General features: G+C 32.4%; 3 protein-coding genes across 4 annotated transcripts; all 3 read right to left on the minus strand.

The window, feature by feature from the left end:
• Positions 1–7,201: 7,201 nt before the first annotated feature.
• Positions 7,202–8,771, minus strand: LOC115992965. 2 transcript variants are annotated; one of them, XM_031117219.1, is made up of 3 exons: positions 8,549–8,771; positions 8,171–8,398; positions 7,202–8,069 (listed from the first exon to the last, which is right to left on the minus strand). In XM_031117219.1, the coding sequence occupies exons 2-3, from the start codon at positions 8,336–8,338 to the stop codon at positions 7,542–7,544; spliced, it is 696 nt and encodes a 231-aa protein (XP_030973079.1). In that variant the 5' UTR covers positions 8,339–8,398; positions 8,549–8,771; the 3' UTR covers positions 7,202–7,541. The 2 variants fall into 2 exon arrangements, with proteins under 2 accessions (XP_030973079.1, XP_030973078.1); XM_031117218.1 differs by having other exon boundaries at positions 8,171–8,771.
• Positions 8,772–9,927: 1,156 nt separating this feature from the next.
• On the minus strand, positions 9,928–13,203 carry LOC115988352 (trans-resveratrol di-O-methyltransferase-like). Its single transcript, XM_031111883.1, has 2 exons — positions 12,320–13,203; positions 9,928–10,432 (listed from the first exon to the last, which is right to left on the minus strand). Exons 1-2 carry the CDS (start codon positions 13,094–13,096, stop codon positions 10,130–10,132), a joined length of 1,080 nt encoding a protein of 359 aa, XP_030967743.1. The 5' UTR covers positions 13,097–13,203; the 3' UTR covers positions 9,928–10,129.
• Positions 13,204–14,132: 929 nt separating this feature from the next.
• On the minus strand, positions 14,133–17,877 carry LOC115988493 (trans-resveratrol di-O-methyltransferase-like). The gene is made up of 2 exons (XM_031112065.1): positions 17,007–17,877; positions 14,133–14,567 (listed from the first exon to the last, which is right to left on the minus strand). Exons 1-2 carry the CDS (start codon positions 17,781–17,783, stop codon positions 14,265–14,267), a joined length of 1,080 nt encoding a protein of 359 aa, XP_030967925.1. The 5' UTR covers positions 17,784–17,877; the 3' UTR covers positions 14,133–14,264.
• Positions 17,878–18,930: the final 1,053 nt, after the last annotated feature.

Raw genomic sequence — 18,930 nt, forward strand, 5'->3', positions numbered from 1 at the left:
ATTATGATGTGGTACCCACATAAATCTAGACACATGACACAAAATTGAAACTCTAATTTGGAATTCTAATTTGAGTTTCTCTCTACTTCACCTATTATTATAGATATAAATGATATAAATCACATTCATTATCACACCATTTTTCGAGTAAAATTGTTACTAGCTTTAACATTTTTCTTTGTTGTTTATTTGAGCTAAAAGTCCCTGGCTCACAGATAGACTCTAAGATGGGTGGCAAAATGTCCTTATTGAAACAAAAAGACAGAAGGGAACAGAAACGGAAATTTGCAGCTACATGCGGAGGTACTCTATTTACTCTATCTATCTCACACAAATTAACTTGATGACTTGTAGCTACGTGTGGAGGTACTTGAATGGTTGATTTTGAATATATATCCTTGAAGAAAGATAATAATTAATTTTTTATATTTTTTTTTTTGGATTTTGGCTTTGCTAAAAAATTATGAGCCCGCTTTCTCTTAAAAAATAAAAAAGTGTTATGTAAAATTATCGATTGTTCCAAAAGCTTAATCTATTAGGAAATAACGAATAAATCACTTAACCATAATTTTAACACTCGGGATCGAACTCAGGATTTCCTGTTCTAATATTATGTTAAATTATTGATTATCTCAAAAGTTTAATTTATTAAGAAATAATGAATTTAATCATTTAACCATAAGTCTAACATGTTAGATCTTTTAAATTCTAAAATTTAAAATATTCGAACTTTTAAGAAAACAAAAATTATCTAATGTTAATAAGCGCCTAATTTATGAAATCTATTTAGTACAAAAATTAAGTTTTTGAATTTCTTGATTTTGTATCACAATTTCATTTTGAGCTTTATACAACTTTATATGAAAGAATTATATCTAATTAAAACTCATCATGCAAGTTCCTTGCCAAAAAAAATGTAAAACTAGGAAGTTTAAAAGCCATTGAATGAAGTGTTAATTTACTCCTTTCTCATAAAGCATAATATAATTTTTACTAACACTTTTTAAGCAAAAACGTATATAAACATCTATACATACATGTATGTATATATAAATGTGTGTGCATATAGTTATATTTTGATATCTAATGTTAATAAGTGCCTAATTTATGAGATCTTTTTAGTACAAAAATTAAGTTTTTGAATTTCTTGATTTTGTATCACAATTTCATTTTGAGCTTTATACAACTTTATATGAAAGAATTATATCTAATTAAAACTCATCATGCAAGTTCCTTGTCAAAAAAAAAAAATGCAAAACTAGGAAGTTTAAAAGCCATTGAATGAAGTGTTAATTTACTCCTTTCTCATAAAGCATAATACAATTTTTACTAACACTTTTTAAGCAAAAACGTATATAAACATCTATACATACATGTATATATATATATATATAAATGTGTGTGTGTATGGTTATATTTTGATATTAAAATCTGGCTCCCAAAATAAATTTTTTGACTCTGCCCTTGTGTAAAGCCACATTTCTATTTTTCTATTTTGAAATCCATACCATATTAATTGTAAGGCAACAAAATTCGTGGCTATGATGTGACAATTTATTCCACTTAGTATATATCTTAATAGTATTATTATTATTATTATTAGTCTTTCATTTGTACTGAACTAATGCTTTTACAAAGTTTTCTCCAAACTGTTTAGAAGAATCTCTTGCTTCCTATGATATAGCTTTTTTCTTTTTTTTCTTTTTTTTTTTTTTTTTTTTTTTTTTTTTTTTTTTTTTTTTTTTTTTTTTTTTTTTGAGATGGTTAGATATAGTTACATACTAAATATGTTGTTTCTGTAGCTCGAGTCCATGTCCTTTCCCCGCTCTCCCAAACACTTAGTGCCTGGGGAGGTACCAACTCACCCAGATGTTACAGTAGTTGATATAACTGTTTAAATGATCAACAATTCATCCACATTTATTAAATCATTATTAAATTGGTTAAATAAGTAACATGATCATTAAACAATTTATATCATTTTTTTGAGAAACAGCAAGTTATATAATTAACAACCCACATCGATGGTCATTTTTATTGACACACGGTAAGTAGGAAGGATTATCCTCCAAATTGTTTTAGATGAAAATTCTATCCATTTTAGAATTATAATATGACTTTCACCTAAACCTTGTGATATGTACAAAAAAACAAAAACAAAAAAAACAAACAAACTTTGTTACATGTAAGAAATCTCTTAGTTTTGGTTGACCATTGCAAGAAGTCTCATGGTGCATATTGACACCATGGTGAATCTTGGTCCCCACAAAGAGTTAATCAATTTGGTAGGATTCATTCATTGCCTGAGCATGAGGCAGAAGCTTTTCCTGGAAACAAAAGTTCAGAAGTCAAACTAATCGCTTATTCTTATACACAACATGCATGGCTATCAAATCAAAAACTATTAACATATACTTTATTTGCTTTTGAAATGGAGTAAGACCATTGAATGAAATGGTGCAAAGGTAGCAATGAACATGGTTTTAATGTTTTTAGGTTCAGCAAAACATTTTTGATTTCTAATATGATGCATTCATTGAACTAGAGCAATATTCGAGTGAAGATAAATTCATTATTCATCCATATGATAGTCTATGTAATCCAATACCCTCTTCTTGGAGTAAGTTTCATGTAGAGTTTAACTTTGTAAAATTACACCAAAAAAAACGAAGACAAAAAAATCTCCACCAAAACTATAACTTCTCATCCATATCCTTAAAAAAAGGCCCAAAACAAAACATAAATAAATGTCCTCTTCCTTCCCTCTCTTTTTCATTGAGACATATATAGAGGTAATTTTTTTCTCGCATATTTGTATTTGTGTCTTTAATACTTGAACATTCTTCTATACTATAACTGGTGTGTGTATATATATATAGGAATTGATGTACATGGTCATTTTGTATTTATATAAATACAAAAAAAGAACAACAAATACAATATAGAAACACAAATTGATTTTTAATTAAAAACCAAAAGAGCCTTTGAACACACATGTAGTGCGTGTTTAGAGGCTAGTTTATTTCTATGATTGGACTTCATTTAATGTCCCTGTTTTATGCTATAGTGTGATAAGAAATTTTGTTCCAATGCAGTTTTATACTATTTGATCAAGGAAATAAAATTTTGAAAGGAGGAATGCTATTGCTTAGTTAGAGCATTTCCATCAGCTCATGTAAAGTCTTCTAAAATAGAAAAAGGTGCAAGTTTTACACATTTTGAGCAAAATAACACCCACATCAGTGGGTGTAAAGTTGTGTATAATTTACACCCGGCTGTGTAAATGAACAGTAACCGTGTATATATACACGGTTACTGTTCACCGTGTAAACCATTTTTTTATTTTATTTTCTCTCTCCTCTATCAAACTACTACTCTTCCCCAACCATTACAACAACCAGCCTGCCAAAATCAACTGAAAATGAACCAAACACATCTACTAAAAATTAACCAAAATCAACCCAATATCAACTGAAAATTAACCCAAAATCAATAGAAAATTAACCCAAACACATCTACATAGACAAATCTACACAGAGATACACTTGCTAAAAAAAAAAAAAAAAAAAACACAGAGAGATCGGAGCTTATCGAAACAATCAGTGCTTGACTGGAATGTCGGAGCTCGTGGGTCTCGCTTTATCGGAGCTCGTGGGTATGGGTCTCGCCCGATCGGTGCTTGTGGATCGGAGCTGTCGAGATCAGTGCTTGCCTGATCGGAGCTGTGGATCGGTGCTTGTGACCAAGATGGTGTGGATTAGACCGAGAGGGAGAGTTGATTCAGAAACTAGTTGAATATAACAGGACAAGTTGTTCTTGTTGATGGGTATAGAGATGGAGATCGGTGGATTGGAGAGGCGTTGTGGTGCTTGTGATGGCTGTGGTGTTGATGGAGTTCTCTAGTGCTTCTGGGTTTTGACCGTGAGAGAAAGAAGAAGAAAGAAGAGGAAGAAAAGAAAGAGGAAACGGCGGAGACAATGAAAAAGAAAGAAAGAAGGAAGAAAATAAGGGATGGGAAAAAGAACGCGTAGGTTAAATAATATTAAAAAAAGAATATAAAAATATTATTTATATAAAATATCTTGTATAATAGATGATCTGCTGTGGGCATTTTGTAAAGATAGATGTGTAAAATAGAAAAAGTAACTTTTTTAGTGTAAAATAGATGATGAATTTACATGAGCTGATGTGGATGCTCTTAAAGTGTCAAATAATTGGGACATATTCTGATATTGCATCGTCGTCATCGTCATCTGTTATCATTATTACATCCTTGTGACTGTTACCTACCCTTTGCAGAACAAAGAAGATGATGTTTGTTAGTTTGTAGCATCCCTTGAAGTGATGGAGTTACAAGCCCTAGTGCTATTTAAGATGCTTAGAGTGGGAGATCAAATTCTTGTATAATTTTTTTTTCGTTAAATTGGGATTACTTGCCTTTTGCTTCTTCTTTGTTATCTTTTCTCTTTCCACTTTGTTTGGTAAGCAAAATATTTGTAGATATTGTTCTATAACTGTTTGTTAGACACCTGCTGTGTTTGTACATGTTCTTCCATTTGGAAGATGCAACCTTTAGTTTTGCACTTCTTATATTGTTTAAAATAAGATTCTTTTGTTCTTCCAAAAAAGAATTGACGCGAATGAATTAATAAATTTTGCTTGAAATTTTAAAATCTGGACAAAAGTGCGGTTTAAATTTCAAGGTCATAGCATAGTTGTACAGGACTGTATGGTAGTGTATTTTGAAATCTGGACAAAAGTGCCGTTTAAATTTCAAGGTCATAGCGTAGTTGTACGGGGCTGTTTGGTAGTGTATTTTAAACAACAGTTTTCAATGTTTAAACAACATTATACGTATTTTCACACACTTTTTCACTCACACGTATTCCAAAAAATACAAAGAACGTTATTGGAACAACATTACCAAACTGGTTGTGTCTCTGTCTCTCTCTAGTAAATCACCTTATGTATTTTTCTTCATTTCCAAAACTGCCTTTAAAGTTTAGTTTAAATTTAATTTCTCAAAAACACAAAATAAGGACAAAAATACATCTTGAATAACGATTAAAAGATGAATTAAAATAAAATATAAAGATAAGAGGTAAAATATTCATTGAAACAACTCTTAAATATAGTTAACTTCATAGCCCATGTTTTATTTATAATTATAACTTATAAATATCGAAACATTCAATACTCTCACATTCAAACAAATACTTATTTTATTTATTAAAAAAAAATACTAGTTGATAACTTGTGCAATGCACAAGAAAGTTTAACATGATATGATTTTTTTTTTTTTTTTGTCTAAATATGAAATTCAATAATTATGATAATTATTAATAAATATTTATTATGATTGTATTTGCATATGGAATTATATATTCTATCATTAGACATTTACATGATTGTGTTGCAGTACACTATCAAAAGACAACTCTAGCCCGTGGCCATGACCTAATAAAATCAAGAAAAAGGCATTTTCCCAAGACTTCATCAGTTGGGCTGTGATGCTAAAATTTCATCCGCCCACTCTGGGCCCTTAAACTAAGCCTAAAAGATTTGGTTCTACAGCAAAACCAACCCAAACCATTCTACACTGGAAATACTTGGGCGGCATGGTTTAGCAACTATTGGATTGCATGCTATTTATGCTCTTAACACACGTTAAAATTTGTGTCAATCAGATATTATTTACCATATGATTTATAAAATTGTTTTTTATACATAATGTTAAACTACAAAAACTTGTAATATCTATAAATTTATTTTTTATACATAATGTTAAACTACAAAAAACTTGTAATATAAACAATTGATTGATAACATAATTATTGATCTTTTGGAAATTTTGCAAGTATAGAGAATAAAAAAAAATGTAATTTAATGGTGAATTTGTCAAAATTCACATCCAATAAAAAAATATTGAATAAAGTTGTAATTTAGATTACAACCAAGTATGTAATCAAACTTTGTCCTATCCTTTTCAAGTGAAATTCTTTAATTTATATTTGATTTTTAAATAACTGTGCATTATACAAGGACAAATCTTCCTCTAAATTGGTTTGGAGGAAAATTCATTGAACCTACACTTATTTTAATGATACAAGTGAATGGTTTTCTAAATCACCATTAGAGCATCCACATTAGTGGATGTAAAACTTTGCAAAATACAAAAAGCAATAACTTTTACACATTTTGCCCCACAAATCTTCCGTATCAATCAAGCCAAAGTTGTCAAAATATTCATAATTGCTACAGTGATCGTGTATATTTACACGTTTACTGTGGCTTTCTATTTTATTTTTTGTCTCTCATCTCTCCTCTCTTATCCGATCTCTCTCTTCCTCTGCCCTCTTTCTCCTTTTATTTTCTCTTAAATCCAACAACAAATCATAAAATTCTTCAAACTTAATCTAAATCAAAATCCCAAATTCATCAAACCCTCTCCTCAAAAAAAAAAAAAAAATCATCAAACTCATATAAATAATCAAACCCAAATTGCAAAAGAAGAAGAAGAAAATGCAAAAATAGTAGAAGAACAAGCGTCACTAATGGCGGCTTCAGTGTTCCTTAGCAGCAACTCAAAGCCTTTGAGTACTTCATCACAGCCTCTTCAATGTACCTAGACCAAAACATTAAATTTCTGTTCTTTTAAACTTAACTACCATCTTCTCAAAAAAATAAAAATAGAAGCTTACCCACAAAGAGTTTTCTCTCTTTAACTTCTTGTTTCAGCATTAGTAGAAGAAGAAGAAAGAAGAAGACGCTGAAGAAGTAAAAATGCAGAAGAAGAAAGCAGGAGAAGGAAAAGAAAAAAGAAGAAAGAAGAAAGAGATCAAACATATTATTGGAGTTGGCGTGTGTGTTAAAGTTGGTGGGGCCATGGATAGCTATGAAATAATAATAAAAGGTAAGAAAAATATTATTTAAATAAAATAGGATATAGAATAGATAAACTAGTGTTTTGTAAAAATGAGTGTATAAAAAAAAATAAAAAAAGTAAGATCTTTTTGCAAAATAGACAAAAAGTTTTACATCTACTTACACGGATGCTCTTAGAAAATCCCTACCTCCAAACTAGATAAGTCACAGTAAAAATGTTTCTAAATTAGTGGTTTTCTCCTCTTTTGCTCGCCATATATCGAATGACTTGTAAAAACAGCAAACTTCCTCTTGTTCGATCTTATACGCAAAAAAAAAAAGCAACATATTATTCATGAATAAAACATTTAAATGTGATGTTGACACAATTGCCCCATTGTGATTGGCACCGAAAATGGAATTTAGGACCATGATTCTGCATTCCACTCTGTTCATAGACATAGTAGCATCCTCTCATGGTTTAGGATGCAAATCTAGCTTGTGTTGCAGAGACGTTAAATAACTATATTGACGTCGACCAGATAAATAAATAAATAAAAAGGAGGGCGAGACATTATACTGTTCAAAGCAGTGAACGGAGCTAAGAACATAAAATTTATGTTGGAAATCTATTTGCTTTTTATTCATGCTGAAGGGCCATGGCTGCTTTGGATATTTCAGACAACCACCCTTTTGGCCTTCTGTTTAGAAGGAGATACATGCTGATGCAATAGAGTAGTATTTGTGTCAAGGTAGTGGAGGACTATCACCATAAGGATGGAACAAACAAACATGGGTATTGGCCCAAAAAACCACAGGAGCAAATTAAGAGCAAAATAAAGTGCCCTTAGTCCAAGTGACCAAAAATCACTACCCCTTATTACTGCCACTTCCACATATCTCACAGGTATGTCACTATCTGGGGTGCTTATTATATAGTTTGCGTGGACAAAGTTCCTTGCTGACTGAACGAAGCACGAGAAAGCGAGGAGGAAGCAAATTAGGAGGCTTATGTACTTGATAGACATGGTAGATGACCTTGTGTCTCCATAGATTAACTCACTCTTCAGGAAGCTAGTGGAAGAATTTGCGATCCAAGCTCCAATGAGAGAACAGAGCGTTAAAGAGACCGATGCCAAGAATGTTGCTGCTGATGTGTTGGTTGATAGCACTGATAAAGCTGTGCCAACATCCCTTTTATCAATCTGCAATGACCAAATTAATAAGTATTAGAAAAACTGGGTGAGTTTTGGTTAAACTTTAATAGAAAGGATGGAAGAAGTAGGAGTTATATACTAATACTGGCCTGCATAATTCTTTCAACCCATGCTATTTTGTCATTGTTCTCAAAGCCCATTACTGTGGTGTGAGGAAGATTAAGATATCTGTGAAGAAGGAAGAGATGATATGCAAACATGATGAACAACCCACTTGGGACCAAAAATAGATCAAGGTACTCCTTTTGGAAAGTCATAATTTTCCTTCTTTGAAATACAGATTGATGGAAATGGAGTACTGAAATGGATTTCAGGACCTGAATCAGAATCAGTATCAGAATCCTAACATCAAACCAAATCTGTTAAAGATATGATTAAAGAACCCCTCTTACTAACTTTTATGCATAGTATTATCAAACAATTCTATTTTCAACATTGTTAAGAGAGAAACAGAGAGAGCAGAATACTATTTTCAAGATAGACACAACTGCATGTGTGTTCTTGCACGTTCCTGTTTGGAATTTGAATAAGGCCACTTTGACTTCTTCCAAGTGGCTGCAATGACAACTAGCTTATTTCTAATGCATTGAAGTAATGAACAATTATTTTGAAAATAGAAAATAAAGAAAGAAATAGCTACCACTACCACCAGACAAGTATAATGTTATAATAAACCCACTTGAAACTTATGCTAAGTGTTTCTCAAAATAAAAAAAATAAAAAAAAGAAACTTATGCTAAGAAGGTATCCTCAAATGGTAAGCATGAGTTCCTCTAAGATTATTAACTGAGGCATGGTCCAATTCTTTTGGGAACTTTTAGATGGCCATTAAGGAAAAACTCATCTTCAATGACAAAATTGGTTAAGATATGATATCTACCATATGACTTTGACTTGCCAAAGTAAACATATCAAAGTTAAAATCTGAAATTTTGTACATAAGGCCCACATTTGAGCCTTTACACAAAGGTAAAGGTTTGGGCATGAGCCTTGACAAAGCTCCATTATTGAATGTGAACAAGAGAACATTTTCCTTATTTAATGTTTCACGCCGCCCTCTAGAATCTAGATAACTTGTGTCCATATATCTATATTAATATTAAGATAAGCTAGTACTAGCATGACCAACTGTGAACGACTTTTCAATTACATTGACTATATATAAATGTTGTTAATCAATTAGGTAGCAATTTGAAATTAGAAATAATACTACCTACCGGGATAAATAAGAACTTATTTTCTAATTACCCTATTTCACATTCAGTATTTTTGTTGTGAAGGCATTCATAAGACACAGACTTATCTATACTGTCGCCTATAGAAATTGAGAATCTCACCGCAGAACTTCTTCCACAGAATTTGGAGAGACTGTGTGGATCAAAGTGTTAAAAAAAAATGGCTTTTTACATTAACTAAGCTATCCTCTGAGCATGACAAGCAGGGTCCGATTTGGTTTGGAACCATGTTTTCTCATAATTTCTCAGAAAATCGGATCACATGTTTTTAGATTCCTACAACTAAAACTGGTGATAATATAAATATTTATCTTTAAATTTATTAAACTTAGAGTTTTCATCAGCAAACGTGTGCACAGAACAGATTATTTTGGTTAGGCATAGAATCTATGGACTTCGATTAAAAAATAAAGATTATAGAATTCAAAAAATTTGCTCACTGAGAAGAGATAGTCTATAGACAAAAAAAAAATCACAAATGAAAACCAGTAAAAGCTTATCAATTCAAATGTTGTAAATTTTTTTATGCCTAAAGCATTTCTAGATAGAAATTTGAATGTTTAATGCTCGTAAGAAAACAGCAGACCACGTGGGATCCAAGACAAACCACGTCAACTAAATAGAATGCAATACAATACACAATATAAGAATTAACTACAGCACTCTTTTCTTGACACAAATTTCATAGGTTTAAATATTAAAGAAAGTTTTAAGAATACGCAATTTCAAGACTGACAACACCTCAATTCCCTGGCTTACAATATATGATTTATCCAACGATCATGAAAATCTTAGTACATCACGTAATTGCCGCTAAGGATAAACCTCAATAAGGGACCTTAAACCAAATAAGGGTTTTATCTTGTAGTGACTGAAACCAGCCTCCACGAAGAGCTTTTCCCATTCCTTCTCGTGTCTCTCTCTTCCAGTAACCACAACCATCATCAACATGTCAAAAAAGAGTTTTGCGCTGGTAATTTCATGCTCATCTTTCTTCTCGTCAATCACTATGTCTATGATGATCACCTTTCCCTCCTTTCCTTTGTTTGAAATAGCTTCTCGGCATTTTTTCAGTACCTTCACGCATTGTTCATCGCTCAAAGCGTGTAAAACCAACTGCAATTAGTTATTTTCACCATCAAGACAATGAAAACATGATGTAATTTATTTAGGCTAACCATAAATAACACAACCAAGAGTATAATCATTCTCTAAAATTGTGCCCTTCCTCATTGTATCATCACTTCACCCAAAGTTTGAAATTGACTATCAATTTGTGCTTAACATGAGAGCTGTTGGAATTTGAGGTTGCGGAAGCACATGTCCATGAACAAGAAAAAAAAGTCCACACAAGACAATATTACTTAATATCGTTTGACCAATTACGTGTGTATATCCATGAATCAAACTCGTAGACTCTTAAAATAACACTTATACTAACCTCATAAACATAAACTAACGAAGAACGGAAATGCAGTAAGGCTAGATATAGTTCTAGTTTAACAAAACATTTGAGAATTTAAGGAATGGAGCTTGGAATATCTACCAAAAATTTGAGAAATTTTCATTGAAGTATTTTATTTCAGTATGATGAAACCGGTCTAGAATAGTACATATTTAATTATTAGAGCCTTTTAGGGGAAAACAAGCTTCTCTAAAAATGAAAATTACAAAAATACACAGCAGTTTTCAACAATTTTACTAAAAAACCAAAGAACCCAAATAAATACATTAAAATGAAATAACTAAATTTAGCTTAGATGGTCAATAATCTTTATATATTAAGAGAATTTAGAAAGTTAGTTATAACTTCAAAAAATGTCAAAAACACCCCTAATTTAATTAGATAATCCTTATTCTTAAAAAATAAAAAATAGGGTTAAAATTGTAATTCAACAAAATTAAAAAACAAAAAACACTATGTATCTGATAAATTTTTTTTCTAAAAATTAGCATACTCTCTATTTGAATATATCTCAAACACTTTTAATACATTTTTTTCCTAAAAATTAGCGTACACCAAACCTAGTCATTTACTTATTTTCAAATCCTAAATTTTAGTTTCTTAAAAATTCATTTATGTGTAACCTCACTAAAGGTTTGTTTGGGATCCGATTATTTTGCTGAAACTGAAAACTTTTTACTGAAAGTACTATAGATAAATGTAAAAGTTAGCTGAAATAGTATAGTGGGACTCATGAATAGTACCAAAAAGTGCAATGAGACCTATGAATAGTAGCAAAAATAAACTGAATAGTATAAGCTGGCAAAATTAAGCCATGCCAAACGAACACTAATAATAGATAAATTCAAATTGAAAATTTATATTAAACTAAAAATAATAATAAAAAAAGAGTTTCAGCACATGTGATGAGTCTAATAAGTATTAATGTACAAAATTATAGAATTACACCACTTTGACATAATTTTTGATTGTCCAGTTAATCAAGAAATTCCAGAGACATTTGTTCTACATCATAAACATAAACCAAAGCCCAAACAAACATAAACTAACACACGAATATAACAAACACCGCTCCTAAAACCCAAATACACCCAATACCTCCATCGCTCCCACATAATAAACGAACTCACTATCTCACACATGCGGGTATTTTTCAACTTCAAAAACACTATCACATCACTCCTCACACGAGAGTACTATTTTGCGAGAACCCCACCTAGGATTATTCCACAAAACTTGTTTATGAATCTCGTATTTTATTCCTTGATAATTAAGGAATATTCGTTTTTTCCAGTAAAGATAAGATTTTCTTCCCAAAAAAGGGAAATCATTTTTTTTCAGAAAAAAAAAATTGTTTCCTTCTACACTAAGAAAAATTAGAAATCTAATTAAAACAATTTCTAACAAGATGAACATATATGATGAAACCAGTGTATAGTAGTTACCCTTGAAAGACATATGTTGATCAAGCTCCAGAAAGAAACCAGTCAAATTTTGAGACAGAAAGAATGGTAGTGGAAGGATTAAATGATGCAAACCTTAAGTAGAATGGCATCTGCCGAAGGGATAGACTGAAACATATCACCTCCAACAAAGTTCAAGTTCGAATTATCTGGCAAATTAGCTACGACATGTGGAAGCTCCAAAACTGTGCACTTCAAGTGAGGGAAAGCCTCACAAATGATCCTAGCACATGTTCCAGTGCCACCCCCAACATCAACCAGTGTATCCAACCCCTCAAAAACTGGCTTGCAGTCTTTTACAACCAAGTTCATCATTCCAGAATCACTGGCCATTGCCTTATTGAAACTGTCATTAAAGTCAGGGTTTTGGTCAGCATAGTCCCAAAAGCCCACCCCATGTGCACTCTCAAATGGTGTGACTTTGTCCCCTCGAAACCAACTCTCCAAGAAGTGCCATGGAGAAACAAAAACTGGGTCAAGCATTGCCAGAAGAAATGGCGACAAGTTGGTGACATTATCTTTGAGGAGGATCCTAGATGAAGGTGTGAGATCATATGCTTCTTCTTCTTCTTCTTCTTGATTCATATGAACTCTTGTTGTAACAAAGAAACCAGAGTGCACAAGTAAGCGCATGAGCCGGTGCACAAAACCAGCTTTTGTGGGATGAATTTGAAGCGCTGAAACCAACTCAGGTAGAGTAATAGGTTTCCCATGATTGTGGATTATTTCTGGTATGCCGAGCTGAAGGGCACATTTAAGTGACATGGAACCTATGAAGTTAAATATATGTTTATACAAATGAGATTGAGCTTGAAACAACTCACTTGTACCGGGACCATGAACTAGATCCATAATTTTGCAGCTGCCTTAGCTCCGATGAACTCGTCCGAGTAATACAAGTCAAAGCAGGAACTAAAAAATAACATTAAATATTGAAGAAAAGTATATGTGATTGCACATAAATTTTCAGAAACCAAGAAAAGTATATTTTCCCATGAGTTCCGGTAGGTGAATAATAGTCCACACCTAACGGTCACAGTAAGGTGTCCAACTTTTTTGACTTTTTTTTTTAATTTTAATTTACAGTTTTTTTTGGGGGTCTTTTTTGTGATTTTATAAACCGTGGGGGTTTTTTTTGGGGGTCTTTTTTTTTTAGAAACCCAAACCGACCGTGGAGGGTTGAGATAGAAAGGGAGGAGAAAGAGCAAGAGTCAAAGGAGACAGAGAGAAGAGAGAGCATATGGGAAAAGAAGAGATAGGAAAGAATATATTTTATAATAAATAATTTATAACAACTTGCTATAATTCCTATAAGTAAGAATTCACATATAGCTTGGTTGTAAAAAATTTTGGGCTTACATGCACACCAAGATAAAAAAATAAAAAATAAAAAAAAGAATTTTAACGTTTTGAGGTTGTAAAATAGCAATTTGAGAGTTTTACAACTCTCAATACTAATGCTCTTATAACACCTATGGATGCATATATTTTACCAATTTTTTTATAATTGTTAATATGATTTATTGTCTTACGTCAAGCATGCCTAACTAATTTGCAAATTTAGCTAAAGATGTGTTTATACAAATGACACTGAACCTTCTTTTTTGGAATAAAAAATGACACTAAATCTAAAACAACTCACCCATCCATCCCCTCATCATAAATCGATCCATTTTTAATGCAGATCTATTTCAAAGCTTCTTGTGCATCTCGGTCAAGCTACTTGGTCTTATATATATTTTTGACATGGAGAGGTGGCCCATTACTGTTGCATAATTAGATAGGACAAATCGGTCAAGCCCGAATGTCTTGTCCAACACATAAGAATTGACTACAGCACTCTTTTTTTTTTTTACACAAATTTCATAGGTTTAATTATTGAAGAAAGTTTTAAGACTACGCAATTTCAAGATTGACACATCTTCAATTCCCTGGCTAACACTAATCCACATGGCATTCAGGCTTACAGTACATGATTTATTCAATGACCATAAAATCTTATTACAGCACATCATTGCTGCTAAGGATAAACCTCAATAAGGGACCTTAAACCAAATAAGGGTTTTATCTTGTAGTGACTGAAACCAGCCTCCACGAAGAGCTTTTCCCATTCCTTCTCGTGTCTCTCTCTTCCAGTAACCACAACCATCATCAACGTGTCAAAAAAGAGTTTTGCGCTGGTAATTTCATGCTCATCTTTCTTCTCGTCAATCACTATGTCTATGATGATCACCTTTCCCTCCTTTCCTTTGTTTGAAATAGCTTCTCGGCATTTTTTCAGTACCTTCACGCATTGTTCATCGCTCAAAGCGTGTAAAACCAACTGCAATTAGTTATTTTCACCATCAAGACAATGAAAACATGATGTAATTTATTTAGGCTAACCATAAATAACACAACCAAGAGTATAATCATTCTCTAAAATTGTGCCCTTCCTCATTGTATCATCACTTCACCCAAAGTTTGAAATTGACTATCAATTTGTGCATAACATGAGAGCTGTTGGAATTTGAGGTTGCGGAAGCACATGTCCATGAACAAGAAAAAAAAGTCCACACAAGACAATATTACTTAATATCGTTTGACCAATTACGTGTGTATATCCATGAATCAAACTCGTAGACTCTTAAAATAACACTTATACTAACCTCATAAACATAAACTAACGAAGAACGGAAATGCAGTAAGGCTAGATATAGTTCTAGTTTAACAAAACGTTTGAGAATATAAGGAATAGAGCTTGGAATATCTACCAAAAATTTGAGAAATTTTCTTTAAAGTATTTTATTCCGGTATGATGAAACCGGTCTAGAATAGTACATATTTATTAGAGCCTTTTAGGCTTTCTAACAAGCTTCTCTAGAAATAAAAATTACAAAAATACAAGGCAGTTTTCTACGACTTTGCTAAAAAACCAAATTACCCAAATAAAATACGTCAAAATGAAATAACTAAATTAGCTTAGGTGGTCAATAATAAGTATTAATACAAAATTATTGAATTACACCCCTTCGACATGGTTTTTGATTGTCCAGTTAATCAAGAAATTCCAAGGACATTTGTTCTGCATCATAAACATAAACCAAAGCCCAAACACAAAGGGGTGTAAAAGTGGAAGGATGGAAAGCTTTTTTGTTTGATTGAAAATAAAGTTTGTATAAATTTATTATTATGTCCCTATTAAATAAAATAAAAAAAGTAACAAATTATACTTTAAAAAAATTGTGTATACATGGACACTACATTAAAGTAAAAAAAAAAATATATATATATATATATATAGCATAAGAAATTGACCCATAATTGTTTTCTAAAAAAAGAACAAAAACAAAAACCAACCAAAATTAATGAGAAAATAAACATATGAGCACCAAAAAAAAAAAAAAAAAAAAAAAGAAGAAGAAGAAAAAGAAGAAAACTAACACATCCAGAAAAAATCAAAGGAAAAAAAAAAAAAGAAGCCAATATGTCTCGACAAAATCAGAGGAAAAAAAAAAAAAACCAACACATTAGAAGTGAAGTCCAACGTGAGGGGTATTTTTGGAAGCTCATTTCATGAGTTTTCCCCTCCTAGTTTTCTCCCTATTTTGGAGAGAACTTTTTGGTAGACCCAAAGACAAAACACCTGAATCCCACTATTTATTTTTCTTTCTTTCTACCCAACTAAACATACTCTAAAAAAGTTTTTATTCTCATTTTCTCTTCAAAGTTTTCTGTCTACCCTATTTTACCTCCAAACAAACACAGCCTAAAACCCAAATACATCCAATACCTCCCTCGCTCTCACATGATAAATGAACTCACTACCTCACACATGGGGGTATTTTCAACTTCAAAAACACTATCACATCACTCCTCACGCAAGATTACTATTTTGGGAGAGCCCCAGGATTATTCCACCAAATCCTTTGTAGCAAAACTTATTTACAAATCACATATTTTATTCCTTGATAATTAAGGAATATTCGTTTTTCCAATAAAGATAAGATTTTCTTCCCAAAAAAGGGAATCATTTTTTTTAGAAAAAAAAATATATATATATATTTATATATATATATATTTTTTTTTTTTTTGGTTTCCTTCTACACTAAGAAAAATTAGAAATCTAAAACAATTTCTAATAAGATGAACATATATGATGAAACCAGTGTATAGTAGTTACTAGGACTGTCCATCAGACCTGGAGACCCACTCAACCCGGCCACCCACCCGCGTCCGACCCGCTGCCACCTGATCCGACGACTCCAGCGGTCGGACACGGGTTCTGACGAAGCAAACCCGACCCCACACGGGTCGTTTGTCGGTTTTTGGTTTCCAAACCCGTGACACCCGACCTAAACCAAATCCTTTATCTTTCCGGCAAAGTATTACGATTTTCCGACCAGATCCGGCGAGATCTCACCGTTATCCCACGAAATCTAGGCCAAATCTCGATTGATCTGGCAAGATTTCGGCCAGATCAAACCAAATCCCGCCGGATTCGGCCAGATTTCATCCCCGGTGATAAATCCAATACCAACCCGACGAGACTCGAAATCAACAAGACCCGAACCGAAAAATCCAACCACCTCTCTAGGTCGGTTTTGGGCCACATTTTCCTCCACCCGAATAATTCGGGTCAGGTCCGGGTTGGGCACAAACCCAACCTGTGGACACCCCTAGTAGTTACCCATGAAAGACATATGTTGATCAAGCTCCAGAAAGAAACCAGTAAAATTTTGAGATAGAAAGAATGGTAGTGGAAGGATTAAATGATGCAAACCTTAAGTAGAATGGCATCTGCCGAAGGGATAGACTGAAACATATCACCTCCAACAAAGTTCAAGTTCGAATTATCTGGCAAATTAGCTACGACGTGTGGAAGCTCCAAAACTGTGCACTTCAAGTGAGTGAAAGCCTCAGAAATGATCCTAGCACATGTTCCAGTGCCACCCCCAACATCAACCAGTGTATCCAACCCCTCAAAAACTGGCTTGCAGTCTTTTACAACCAAGTTCATCATTCCAGAATCACTGGCCATTGCCTTATTGAAACTGTCATTAAAGTCAGGGTTTTGGTCAGCATAGTCCCAAAAGCCCACCCCATGTGCACTCTCAAATGGTGTGACTTTGTCCCCTCGAAACCAACTCTCCAAGAAGTGCCATGGAGAAACAAAAACTGGGTCAACAATTGCCAGAAGAAATGGTGACAAGTTGGTGACATTATCTTTGAGGAGGATCCTAGATGAAGGTGTGAGATCATATGCTTCTTCTTCTTCTTCTTCTTGATTCATATGAACTCTTGTTGTAACAAAGAAACCAGAGTGCACAAGTAAGCGCATGAGCCGGTGCACAAAACCAGCTTTTGTGGGATGAATTTGAAGCGCTGAAATCAACTCAGGTAGAGTAATAGGTTTCCCATGATTGTGGATTATTTCTGGTATGCCGAGCTGAAGGGCACATTTAAGTGACATGGAAACTATGAAGTTAAATATATGTTTATACAAATGAGATTGAGCTTGAAACAACTCACTTGTACCGGAACCATGAACTAGATCCATAATTTTGCAGCTGCCTTAGCTCCTGATGAACTCGACCTAGTAATACAATTCAAAGCAGGAACTAATAAATAATATTTTTTTCTATTTGAATAAATAATATTTAATATTGAAGAAAGAAATATGTGATTGCACATAATTTTCAGAAACAAAGAAACGTAGATTTTCCCATGATTTCCGATAAGGTGGTCCACACCTTAACGGTCACAGTAAGGTGTCCAACTTTTTTTTGACTTTTTTTCTTCTTTTTTTAATTTAGGAACAGCTTCCTAGGAAGAAAAAAAAAATTAAAAATAAACTGTGAGGCTATTTTATCTCTCTTCCTTCTATTTATCCAATTTTTCTTTTTTTATTTAGTGCACATTAGTTCAACCTTAACAAACATCACATCATGCTTATTAACATTCCTATTTTAGTTTTCTGAATAGTTAAAATGTTTTGGGAGTGACTTTGGTGAGGATTTTTCCTTGGGCCACCATTTGGGGGTTTCATTATGAAAAGAAAGTAAGCTCAAATGAAAAATTACCCATATATTAAGTTGGTTTTTTACTTTTAATACTAAATGTTCAGTTTTTTTTTTCTTATAAACTATATAAAAAAATTATGTCTTAAGTGCATGAAAGTAAATTTATACAAACATAATTTTTTATCTTCTCATTTTTCTTCTCTACCAAATAAAAAGTTTTTCCTATCTAAGACTTGAGAAACCCAAACTGATCGTAAAGGAATGAGATAGAAAGGGACAGTGGCGGCTTCAAGAATTTTTCTTAAGGTGTTCCTTAAGAAACATAATTTTTCTCAATGGGGGCTCTAGGAATTTTTCCCAAATGTATTGCTGTTTAGTTGTTTCATTAATTTGTTTGTCTCTTTTTTTTTTTTTGGATAAGTGATTAATTTGTTTGTCTTTTATAAACCATAATTTGTTATATTGTTGTTTCATTAATTATAAAATTATTAATTGTTGTTTAGCCTAACATAATTTAATTTGTTTGTCTTTTATAATGTATTAGTTAATTAAATTATTAATTATTGTTTATTAGTTGCTTTCCCCAATTAATTATTGGTTAATTAATATCCCAAACAAACAAAATTAATTAGTTCAACTAATTACTATGGTTGTTTGATACTTGGAATATCACACTATTACTTA

The sequence above is a fragment of the Quercus lobata genome, chromosome 5 (assembly GCF_001633185.2).
Source record: "Quercus lobata isolate SW786 chromosome 5, ValleyOak3.0 Primary Assembly, whole genome shotgun sequence".
NCBI classification, from domain to species: Eukaryota; Viridiplantae; Streptophyta; class Magnoliopsida; order Fagales; family Fagaceae; genus Quercus; species Quercus lobata.